General features: G+C 46.3%; 1 protein-coding gene across 2 annotated transcripts in view; it reads left to right on the forward strand.

Annotated features, from left to right (window-relative positions):
- LOC124804743 (malate synthase-like) overlaps window positions 1-12,922 on the forward strand; it is a 128,917-nt gene that overhangs the window by 26,167 nt on the left and 89,828 nt on the right. For both annotated transcript variants that reach the window (XM_047265039.1, XM_047265040.1), the window contains exon 2: window positions 3,192-3,338. In XM_047265039.1, the coding sequence (XP_047120995.1) occupies window positions 3,192-3,338 (147 nt within the window). The remainder of the gene's footprint in view (window positions 1-3,191; window positions 3,339-12,922) is intronic.

The raw sequence follows: 12,922 nt of genomic DNA on the forward strand, positions 1-12,922 counted from the left end.
GCCCCCCGCACCACTATACCACGAGCTGCGGACTCGTTTCAAATTGTATCGAGTGGATGGACGTGTACGGGTATGAAGAAAAACTCATGAAGCCATGGACCCTGCATGTCAGCAGGGGACTGTTGAAGCTGGTGGAGGCTCTGTAATGGTGTGGGGCATGGACAGATGGAGTGATAAGGGACCCCTGATACGTCTATATACGACTCCGACACGTACGTAAGCTTCCTGTCTAATCACCTGCATCCATTCATGACCACTGTGCATTCCGACGGACTTCGGCAATTCCAGCAGGACAATGCGACACCCCCCACGTCCAGAATTGCTACAGATTGGCTCCAGGAATATTTTTCTGGGTTTAAACACTTCTGCTGGCCACCAAATTCCCCAGGCATGAAAATTATTGAGCATATCTGGAACGCCTTACAACGTGTTGTTCAGAAGAGATCTGCACCCCTTCGTACTCCTATGGATCTAGGACAGCCCTGCAGGATTCATGGTGTCAAATCCCTCCAGCACTACTTCAGACTTTAGTCGAGTTCATACCATGTCGTGTTGCGGCACTTCTGCATGCTCGCGGGGCCATGCAGTATATTAGGCAGGTGAGCCAGTTTCTTTGGCTCTTCAGCGTAGAAGCGCCTATTCTGCAGTACACACTGCATAAATCGCGAAAATCCAAAATCTTTAGTCATCTGGTAAACCTTATATATCAGTCTCCTGTAGTTAAGTGTCATACGCTACGCTAGGATCAAAGGAACATCGGTCACCTGCATTCTTTCATATCCATCTTCAGTGTACCGGGTTAAATCCAAAATTTGCCCAGTGCATGAGCATTCTGGCCTAAAACCGGCTTGTTCAGGCCTTAGGAACTCGTCTACAGTTTGGATATTCTATTCAGCACAATTCTCTCGAGGGCCTTAAACAGGTGGCACAGCAGAGATTCTAGACGAGCCAGTATCTGTCAACTAAGCTGAGTTCGACCCGATGCCCTGCCGAGTTAGAGACGTTGTTGCTGTCTGAGTTGGCAGCTCTGTGTACTAAATTTCGTACGCTGTACACCCGAAAATGCACTGAAAATTTAATTATACATTCTTTCTACTTATTGAACGTGCAGAATAAGTAAAATTTTTTTACTTGCTATCCTTCGTGGTATTGGAGCTCAGAAATTCCGAAAGACTTTCATATTTAAACAGAATGCGGCTTGCGAATAACTCATACCCATTACGTGAGCGCAGCTACGCCATCAAAAATATAAATATCTCTTGTTTGTTATATGGTAGATGCTTCACACAGGGATCTCTTTTTCTTTACAATTCATCTTTCGCTGGTAACACTGGGACTGTTAGAAGCGTTTTTCTTTAATTGATTTTTTAACTTCATTATTTTAATTCAGCTTAGACTCAGCAGTCGTACAAGGGTTAGACAAAAACACGGAAACATCGCAAAAAATGCGTGCTTGAACATAAATTGAGACGCCAACCAAGGCCGCAGATTGCGGTGTTGTATTTGACCACGAACGGCGCCTGTGTAATGTCCTCAATAAGTTCTAGATGTCAGCCCTGGTGAGGACAGTGTTCTGTGTAGTTGTGAGTGCATTATGTTAGAGCTAAGTGAATTCTAACGTGGGAAAATTGTTGGTGCTCTTATGGTGGTTGGATCTGTAAACAAGGGACCCGAAGTGTACAGGGAAAGCGGAAGAATATCAACTGCTAAGTCACAACGCGGACGACAGTCCGTGTTTAGTGATGGTAACAGACGTTCAAATGGTTCAAATGGCTCTGAGCACTATGGGACTCAACTGCTGAGGTCATTAGTCCCCTAGAACTTAGAACTAGTTAAACCTAACTAACCTAAGGACATCACAAACATCCACGCCCGAGGCAGGATTCGAACCTACGACCGTAGCAGTCTTACGGTTCCAGACTGCAGCGCCTTTAACCGCACGGCCACTTCGGCAGGCAACAGACGTTCGTTTAAATAGAATAAGAAGACAACATAAGAGAACAACAGCTGCAAAAGTCACTGCAGAACTGAATGTCGCATTCGCCAATTCTGTCAGTACCGAAACAACAGGTGAGGCCCATAAACAGGGGCTGTAGGGAGACCTGGATTTCCAAAACCACTCAACACTGGCTGAAATGCCCGCAACAGGAAAACCTGGTGCTATGGCCATAAAACCTCAACGATGGAGCGATGGATGAAATTCATTAGGTCGGATGAATCCTGTTTCACACTGTTTCCAACTTCCGATCTAATTTGCGTCACAAGACTGAAGTATGTCGGGAGTTCGGTGACAATTTGGGCAGTCATATCGTGATATTCCATGGACCCCATAGTTACCCTGCAAGATCGGGTTACTGCCAAGAATTATGTTATCATCTCGGCCGATGAAGTCCATCCCATGGCACAACACGTGTCCCCAGTGGTGATACTACTGTATTCAAAGACGACAGCTCCACTTTCCACACAGCTCACATCGACCAGGACTGGTTTCCTGTGAGCACGAGGATGAATTGTCGCATCTGCACTGGCAACGACAGTCACCATACCTCAATATTATTGGTCCTTTCTGGTCTGCTTTGGAGAGAAGTTTTGCGTAATCGCTATCCCCCTCCATCGTCGTTATCTGAAATGGTCACTATTTTGCAGGAAGTATGCTACAGATTCCCCTGAAAGCATTACAGGATCTATATTTATCCACTCCGAGACGACTGGAACCTGTTTTGAATGCCAAAGGGTTTCCTACACCGTATTAGGCGTAATAATGTGTTGTATTTTTGTTGTTTCCATATTTTTGTGCAACACTTGCACATCACTTTGGCAGAGCGCGAGTGATACATAAACCTTCAACTACCTCCAGAACGTAATGGTAACGTAATCATATTGTACAGATTGAGAAGGATACGGTGTTCTCCAAAGCGTAGTGGTTATTTTCAAGGAGAAATTGAGATATAAATTACGACCTCCATCTTACGTCGCGTAATATCCTCGATGGTGAAATTAGCGACATTTGGGCTGATATTGAGTTACAGAATAACATAAACGCATTGGTAATATTCGTGTTTTCTACACCAGGAGAACAAATAATGCTGGCGCATAATGTGGTCTGCGAAGTGCTCTCGGAATCAGGAAGAAGTATATATAAGCCTGATCTGATGCAAGGCATATATCTCATTGCTTCTATTTGTCTACAGAACAACGCCAGTGCGAAGACACTCTGGAATGTAGAGGTGGAAGCTGCGCCACCAGGCACGGAAGAAGCTCACCGGATCTTGCTGACAACGGCAGCCCTCTCCTTCGTTGCAGATCTGACGCGCACTTTCGAGCATGGCATACAGGAGGTAAGTACGAAACGCAAGGTGAATCCACGGCTGTGTTCCTCCTCCTATATATTCAGTATGGAACGTAAGCAGTATGCACCAAATTGTATGACTCAGGTTGTTTCTTCCCCTTGCGGAGCCAGCGAAGGACTTAGTATTGGCGTTACAACAGAAAATTTATATAATATTATACTTAAACATCTGAGATTATCACTTTATCGTGTAGTCCAAATTGGGATACTCCTGAAGGGCCACAATTATAACTTCGTTATTCTCTGATTTAGAAACCCTTTCGTAGCTGTCAAGTACTTGCGCATTTGCGTTTTTCACACCTTCCACAGCCTGCTTAAATGGAAAGGAAAGAAAGGAGATAGCATACTTCTCTAATTCGTATGGGAATTGAATATACGTCCTAATCTCCTTCTCTCTTTGTCCATCTTCTCCTCCTTCACCCTCTCTCTGTCCATCTCCTCCTCCTCCTCCTTCCCCCCCCCCCCCCCATCTCTGTCCGTCATGTCGCCCCCTCTCTCTATCTTCTCCTCTGCTCAATCTCTGTCTCCATCACTTCCTTCCCCCTTTGTCCATCTCCTCCTCTCCCCCGCCCCTCTATCTCTCTCCATCTCCTACTGCCACCTCCCTCGCATTCTATCTTCTCCTTCCCATTGTCTATGTCCATTTCTTCTCATACCTCTGTCCACCTCCTCTTTCCCGCTCTCTCTCTAACCTTGAGTCTTGCTTATCGGTATTGCAAATTCGGATTCTGTAGTGCTCTAGCGGTATCGTCTTTGATTATCAGAACGTCCTCAGTCAGCACTGGCAACCAGAGACTTCCGGCATGAGACGTCACCCACCTTCTGCCAACGGCCTTGTCAAAGAGCGTGAAGGAGTGGAAAGAGGTTCATGGCACTCTCTTGCCCTTGGGGTGGGAAACTGCCACTAAACGCGGAAGAATCAGCAAAGATCAGCTACATGAGGATGTAGAAGGCAGTGGGCATTAAAGACATAATGTGTATCCACAGGACATATAGTTTGTAATGATAATAGCTCCAATGGCAAAAGATTCCGGAATAGTCTCTCATTCCGATATCGGGGGGTTGGAGGGGGGGTGGGGAGGCGGAGGGACTGCCAAGGGGGGTGGCCATGACAAAGAGAGTGAATAACCAACGAAAGGATAACGTTCTATGAATCGGAGCGTGGACTGTCAGAAGTTTCAACGTGGCAGGGAAGCCATAAAATCTGAAAAGTGAAATGCAAATGTTCAATCTAGATATAGTGGGGGGTCACTAAAGTGAAATGGAAAGAAGAGACGGATGTCTGGTCAGATGAGTGTAGGATAATATCAACAGCAGCAGAAAATAGTATAACGGAAATGGGGGCGGAGAGAGTGTTATTGTGTAAAGCTCAGTGATAGGTTGTTCTCATCAGAATCGACATCACACCAACACCAGCAACTAGTTCAGGTTTACATGCAGAAGACGCAAGCCCAGGTTGAAGAGACAGAAATAGTATATGAGCATATTGAAATGGTAATTCAGTATGTAAAGGGAGATAAAAATCTAATAGTCATGGGGGACTGGACTGCGGTTGTAGGGGAGGGAGTAGAAGAAAGGATTAAGGGAGAATATGCGCTTGGTAATAGGAATGAGAGACGAGAAAGACTGAGTTCTGCAATAAATTTCAGCTACTAACAGCGAATACTCTATTCAAGGCTCACAAGAGGAGACGGTATACTTGGAAAAGCCCGTGAGATATGAGGAGATTCCAGTTAGATTGCATCATGGTCAGACAGATATTGATAATGGAAGAAAGACTAAAGGAAAATCAAGACACGTTCATAGGATTTCTCCAACTGGAAAAAGCGTTCGACAGTGTAAAATGATGCAAAATGTTAGAAATTCTGAGAAAAATAGGGGTCAGCTACAGGGAAGACGGGTAATATACAATACGTAAAAGAGCCAAGAAGGAATAAAGATAATGGAAGACCAAGTTCGAAGTGCTCGGATTGAAAAGGTTGTAAGACAGTGATGTAGTCTTTCGCCCTTACTGTTCAATCTGCACATCGAAGAAGCAATGACAGAAATAAAAGAAAGCTTCGGGAGTGGAATTAAAATTCAAGGTGAAAGAATATCAACGGAAAGCTTTGCTAATGACATGAGTATCCTCAATGAAATTGAAGAAGAATTACGTGATGTGCTGAATGGAATGAACAGCCTAATGACTTCAGGATGCGGACTGAGAGTAAATCGAAGAAAGACGAAAGTAATGAGAAGTAGCAGAAATACGGACAGGATTGATGGTCACGAAGTAAATGAAGGAATTCTGCTACCTAGGCAGCAAAACAACCAATGACGGACGGAGTAGGGAGGACATCAAAAGCAGACTAGTACCGGCAAAGAGAAGTCTACTAGCAGCAAACATAGGCCTTAACTTCAGGGAGCGATTTGAGATGTGGTACTACAGACGACTGTTGAAAATTAGGTGGACTGATGAGCTAAGGAATGAGGAGGTTCTGCACAGAATCGGAGAGGAAAGAGATATGTGGAAAACATTGACCAGGCGAAGGGACAAGATGATAGGACATCTCTTAAGACATCGGGGAATGTCTTCCATGGTATTAGAGAGAGCTTTAGAGTGCAAAAACTGTAGAGAAAGACAGAGATTGGAATACATCCAGCAAATAACTGAGAACGTAGGTTGCGAGTGCTACTCTGAGGTGGAGAGGTTGGCACAGGAGAGGAATTCGTGGTGGGCCACATCAATCCAGTCAGAAAACTGATTACTCAAGAAAAAAATTCCTAGATTGGTTAGTGGTTCCAAGCAAGTGTGGCACAAACAAACCATTAATGTTTATTTTCCCCTGGACAGCAGGTCGAGCATTGAAATCTGGCGTGTGGACGCAAAACGGATCGTCTGTACTGTAGGCATAGTCCACTTCATGGTGCAGTTACGGCAATGCAGAAAACTTCTACCGTCGTCAGTTATTGCTGAATAAACTATAGTCGTACCACCTGAGTGACATGGAGATTCACCCATATACGTTCCTTTATTTACATGATGTCTTCTTTAAATGCACACAAAAAGAAACAATTCAAAATAAAAGTGTAAAGCATGGCTGCGTCGTTAGCTACCATTTACAAATTAAACTTAAAGCAATTACAGCCCTCGGTCGCAAAGATTAAGTCTTTTGACCTGGTTTAGACACTTCTATGAGTGCCTTCATAGAAATTACATTCATATTGGCCTATAACATAAGTACAAAATTACGGGGAAATCTTTTGTACAAAAATGTAAGTACTGACTAATAGCACAAGAAAGTAACAGTACTTACATGTCACGCATATAATAAATATCAAGCGATAAAACTTTAGTCACAAAATTTTTAAAGCAGAATGCGTGGAAAGCAAGCCACTACGGGCTGCTCGCATACGTCGAGTTACAGGTAGCATCAGACTGAGGCGCCCGTGTTAACAACGCAGGCAGGTGAACATTGCACCAAGAGGGCCATCTAGTAGCTGCAAGTACAAATTGGCTACTTAACATTCAAATAAAGACAGACGAGTATTATGATGAAGATTACTCGGTACAGGACGTAAAAGACAATATTTTGTTTGACAGTAGCAGACAAGATAACATTGCGTCTACACCAGAGTTTAAAAGTAAAGTTTAAAGGATGAAAACACCATTATAGAAAATACAAATAGGGCTGAATGACACTGCCTGTAGAAAAACAATGTAACATGAAATTCAGCCAATATTTAATAAACGAGAATTATGAGTCGAGTTAGACAGAAAAAACATTTCGGAAATTACTCGAGGAAACCCGAAATCAAACATGAAGTAACGGCTTTATACCGTTCAAGAAGATTTTATTTCGTAATTGTAGTTGTTTATTGAGAATGATGATGGTGATGATCGACTTGCGGGGCACTCAACTGAGCCGTCATCAGCACCCGTACAAATTCCCAACCTTTGCTCAGTCCAATCTGCCATTTTCATGAATTAGGATGAAATGATGAGGATAACACAAACAGCCAGTCATCTCGAGGCAGGTGAAGATCCCTGACCCCGCCGGAAATCGAACCCGGGACCCCGTGCTCGGGAAGCGAGAACGCCCGCGGGACCACGAGATGCGGACCATTGAGAATGAGCCTATCATTTCGAGAAAAATACATAGAAGGCTGCCTCTAAGTATAAAGATATAACAAAGAAAGTGCTACGCACAGGTACGGCTATCCAGATTAATAAGCAATGTGAAAAAAAGGGGGCTCTTCCCTAATCATGTGAAAGCCTATATTAATTTGCAAATTGTAACAAAGATCCCAAATTCTTCAAACATACAGTTAAAAATCTCATTTCTGATAACGTTAAAACGTTATATGCTTAAAAAGATGCTCTTAATGAAGACGCATATTTTCTATATTTAGATCTTATAAATATTTTTCGTCTTAATTACAATTTTAACGTTGACTATTTCTGGATACAGATTAAACTTGTAAACAAGTCATATTGTATGAGCACGAAGAGAAACTTAGAAACCTTTTTTTGTCTATTTCCTGCTGAAAAATGGCCTCAAAGTACTTTCAAGAAAGCAGTCACGTATTTGGTAAAATAATTTTAAATAAGACTAAGATTACTTTTATACATGAAACTGTACAGCTACACTATTGATGAAAAACAGCTGGAGACAGCGTCTGCCGTAAAATATCTAGGCGTAACTATCCACAGCAACCTTAAGTGGAAAGGGCATATAAAACAGATAGTGGGAAATGATGTGTCGGCAGCTGGGCCAACACCTTGTAGATCGAGATGGCTTTAAATGCACGCTAGACTAACGCAGACGGGCGTGAAGTACTGGAACAGGCTACGTAATTAATGCTATGAAGAAAAGTACGTAGCTGGATTAATACTTATCTTTAATCAATCATTGTGGTACATCGCTCTTGACTATACACAGGAGACTTTAATTACAATCACTGTAAGGCTAATGGCGCCTTGCTAGTTCGTAGCCATTAACTTAGCTGAAGGCTATTCTGTCTCTCGGCTAATGAGAGAGAAAGGCTTCGTACATCTAGTCGCTAGCTAGGTCGTCCGTACAACTGGGGCGAGTCTTTGTTCGTATCACGAGACCTGCCTTGTGGTGGCGCTAGGTCTGCGATTACACAGTGGCGACACGCGGGTCCGACATGTACTAAATGGACCGCGGCCGATTTAATCTACCACCTAGCAAGTGTGGTGTCTGGCGGCGACACCACATTCCTCCCCCGCAAATCGGCGAACGGTCGTGAGATAAGGCTTCCGCCCGCCGTGGGGAGGACCCCATGTTAACGTATGCGATGAGGTGGGGAGCCTAACAACAGGCGAGGCTGTGCCACCCGCACCCGGCCATTCGGTCCGAGGGGAGCTAGGAAACGCCTGAAAACCTAGTCCAGGGTGCACGTCAACATGCGGTGTATGCGCCCGTAAAGAAACAGGAGGGGCCGAAGGGTCGACCTCCATTGCGTCGGGGTAGCCGACGCGCGATGACGTCATGTGGTCCGGAGCGGGCGGGAGTTCCATGGCGGAGGACAGCTGGTCACGGGAAGCGATCGGCGGCGCGTGACCCTGGGAGGCGCTTGGCGGCTGCAGCTAAGCGTCGAATGCGGGCGGCGGCGGCGGCGGCGGCGGCGGTGGCGGTGGCGGCGGCAGCTGCGGCGGCGCGTCGCCATGGGGCAAAATGGAAGGCATCGTCGGTAACACCTGGGGATGAGGCGAGCCAGTAGATGGGTCCCCAGGGCGCTGACCGGACGGCACCGTCGCTGAAAGCAGACGGGGAGCTGCAGAACCCGTGCGACGACAGAGGCGCAGCTGATTGAGATGCCGACGCACCTCACCAGAGGCCCCCAAAACCAAATACATCGCGCGGCCGAGGCAGCGAAGAATGCGCCCTGCGAGCCAACGCCGTGAACCTCGATAGGTGCGATAAAATACAACGTCGCCTGGAGCAAAAGCAGAAGTCTGCCGCTGCAAAGGAACCTGATGCGGCGGATGCAGCAAAGACATCAAGGTGCGATGAGGACGACCATGGAGCAACTCAGCCGGCGAGCGACCATCTCGGGGCTGAGAGCGATACGAAGACAAAAAGAGCAACAATGCGTCCTCCCGAGAATGCGACTCTTTCAACTTTAACATCTGTGACTTGAAAGTCCGGACCAATCGTTCAGCGGCACCGTTTGACTGAGGCGAAAACGGCGCGGATGTCAGATTTTGAATACCATTGGCCTGGCAGAATGACTGAAATTCTGCGGACATGAATTGTGGGCCATTGTCGGAAACAATAGTCTGCGGAAGACCTTCAATGCAAAAGATAGCAGACAACGCTTGGATGGTGGCGGAGGACGTCGTGGAAGACATCCGGACAACAAAAGGAAAATTACTGAAGGCGTCGACCAGAACCAACCATCGAGCATTCCAGAATGGACCAGCAAAATCAACGTGCAAGCGTTGCCAAGGGGAAGTGGCTTTCGGCCACGCAAAGCCTTTCCGCGGCGGTGCGGATTGTTGTTCGGCACACGCCATGCAAGAAGAACACATATTCGTAATCGCAGCATCGATTCCGAACCAAGTACAGTGCTGACGAGCAAGTTGTTTCGTTCGCACTATACCCCAATGTCCTTGGTGAAGAAGCCGTAAAACAGAGGACTGTAACGAACGTGGGACCACGACTCTGGACTGATCATTATCAGAACGCAACAACAAAACACCACGTCGAACAAAAAGTCTCTCCTTGTGAGCAAAAAATCTGCGAACCAACGGATCCTCGATCCGAGACTTTGACAAAGGCCATTGCGTAGCAACAAAACGTAAAACAGTAGCAAGGACAGGGTCAGCAGCTGTGGCTGTAGCTACACGACGAAAATCAATCGGAAACAATTCGACCACTTCATCGGTTTCCGAATCAATGAACAGGCAAGCAAGTTCGGAAGAATCGAATGCTTTATCCTCAGCAACAGGCAAACGGGACAACGCATCGGCGTCTCCGTGCTTAGCAGTGGACCGATACAAGATATCGTAGCGGTACTGCGAGAGGAAAATAGACCAGCGAATGAATTTCTGCGCTGTACGCGGAGGTACAGGCTTGTTCGGATGAAAAAGCGATGTCAAAGGTTTGTGGTCTGTGATGATGGTAAAATGACGACCATACAAGAAATCATGGAACTTAGTAACACCAAACACGAGAGCCAAAGCTTCTTTCTCTATCTGGGAATAATTTCTTTGCGCAGACGAGAGCAATTTTGACGCAAAGGCAATAGGGCGATCATGCGAGCCAACTTTGTGCGCAAGCACAGCACCGATCCCGAAATCCGATGCATCTACCATCAACAAAAGGGGTTTCTGGGGATCGAAAGGCGTGAGGCAAGTATTAGAAAGCAACGCCGATTTCAACTGGCGAAAGGCGCGTTCGCATTCCGTCGTCCAGACGAACGGAACACCTTTACGGCGTAAGCGATGAAGCGGAGCTGAAATGGAAGAGGCATTGCGCATATATTTGTGATAATAGTTAATTTTACCCAACACGCTCTGTAGCTGTTTCACATTGCGAGGGGAAGGTAAATCTTGTATGGCACGGAGGTGCTCTGGACTCGGATGTATGCCTTGGGCATTGATGACATGGCCCAGGTATGGTAAGTCACGAGCAAAAAACACACATTTGTCCTTCCTCAAGCGAAGACCATTTTGTCGCAAGACCTGAAATAACTTTTTAACTGCACAGTTGCGGCACGCAACGGAGGTGCGCCCAGTTGTTTGTATGTGTCGTGATTGAGCAATGAAACTGCAGCTCCGGTATCGAGCTGGAATGGTATCACTTTGCCTTCAAAGTCTAAGTCCACAAAAAGTTTATTGTCCTGCTGACGACAAGAGCGACTGTTTTGTGCAATTTGAATAGACACTGGTACAGAATCACTTGCTAATTGACGTGATTTCCGGCGACGTCGACGCACAGTTTTTGTGGGACGAACACAGTCACTGTTATAGAAAGTAGCACTGGACGAATCGGAATTAACTACATGAATGTCCATGGGCGAAGGTCCACGAGCCTGAGTGTCCTTGGGTCTATTCCGGCGCGAAGCAAAGGGCCTGGAATGATTGTAATTGTCTGATCGGAGCTTTTTCTGGCAAACACTTTGAACATGTCCTTTCCTATTACAGAAAAAGCAAATAGCTTGGCGTGACGGGCAATGTTCACGCGAATGTCGAGTAGCACACCGCGGGCATGATTTCACTGCATTTGTGTGCTGGCGCGGCACACGTGGCTGAGAGCGCGGCGGCAGCTGCGTTTGTTTGCGCGATGGCAGTTGACCGGGCCGCGCAGCTCGCCCGGCGGGCACAGTCAAGTGTGTCTTGTCTATGTAATATGTCGATCACTTGTTGAAGGGAGGGATTAACTAGTTTCAAAATGTGCTCCCGTATGCGAACATCAGAAACGTTTTGTGCAATTGCATCACGTACCATTGTATCTGAATAAGAAAGACCACAGTCACAGTCAAAAGAACACTCCCTAGTAAGGCCTTGCAATGTTGCTACCCACTCCCTATTAGTTTGACCGGCCGTACGTTTTGTACGAAAAAACGTATACCGTTTTGCAACCACATTGCCTGTTTCTTTGAAATAGGCATCTAAAGCAGACAAAATTTCCTCGTAGGACAGAGTTGCGACGTCGCGTCGGGGAAACAATTTCACTATCACACGGTAGGTGGACACACGGACACAAGAAAGCAAAAACGGTTGCCGCTCATTACCTTGAATTCTGTAGGCGGCGAGGTGGAAGGCAAACTGGCGGGACCATTCCCGCCAAGTCTCGTGGTCGGGTCGTAGTGCCTAAAAGGCGGTGCAACTGCGAGTTGTGGCTGCGGTAGCAGTGAAGCGGCGGCGGCCGCATCGGTGTGAATGGCACGTTGACCCTCGACGAGCTGTCCAAGGGCATCCAATAACGCCTGCGTCTGCTGATTCTGCAAGCGATAAAATTCGGACAGTACATCTGGAGAATGAGGCGAAGCCATGACACAAATAAATCAGAGCAAAGTAAAACACAAGATCCTTTGTAGACTCGTCGCCATGTGATGTGTCGGCAGCTGGGCCAACACCTTGTAGATCGAGATGGCTTTAAATGCATGCTAGACTAACGCAGACGGGCGTGAAGTACTGGAACAGGCTACGTAATTAATGCTATGAAGAAAAGTACGTAGCTGGATTAATACTTATCTTTAATCAATCATTGTGGTACATCGCTCTTGACTGTACACAGGAGACTTTAATTACAATCACTGTAAGGCTAATGGCGCCTTGCTAGTTCGTAGCTATTAACTTAGCTGAAGGCTATTCTGTCTCTCGGCTAATGAGAGAGAAAGGCTTCGTACATCTAGTCGCTAGCTAGGTCGTCCGTACAACTGGGGCGAGTCTTTGTTCGTATCACGAGACCTGCCTTGTGGTGGCGCTAGGTCTGCGATTACACAGTGGCGATACGCGGGTCCGACATGTACTAAATGGACCGCGGCCGATTTAATCTACCACCTAGCAAGTGTGGTGTCTGGCGGTGACACCACAGGAAACGCGGACACAAGACTCAG

Source organism: Schistocerca piceifrons, chromosome 7 (genome assembly GCF_021461385.2).
Source record: "Schistocerca piceifrons isolate TAMUIC-IGC-003096 chromosome 7, iqSchPice1.1, whole genome shotgun sequence".
NCBI lineage: Eukaryota > Metazoa > Arthropoda > Insecta > Orthoptera > Acrididae > Schistocerca > Schistocerca piceifrons.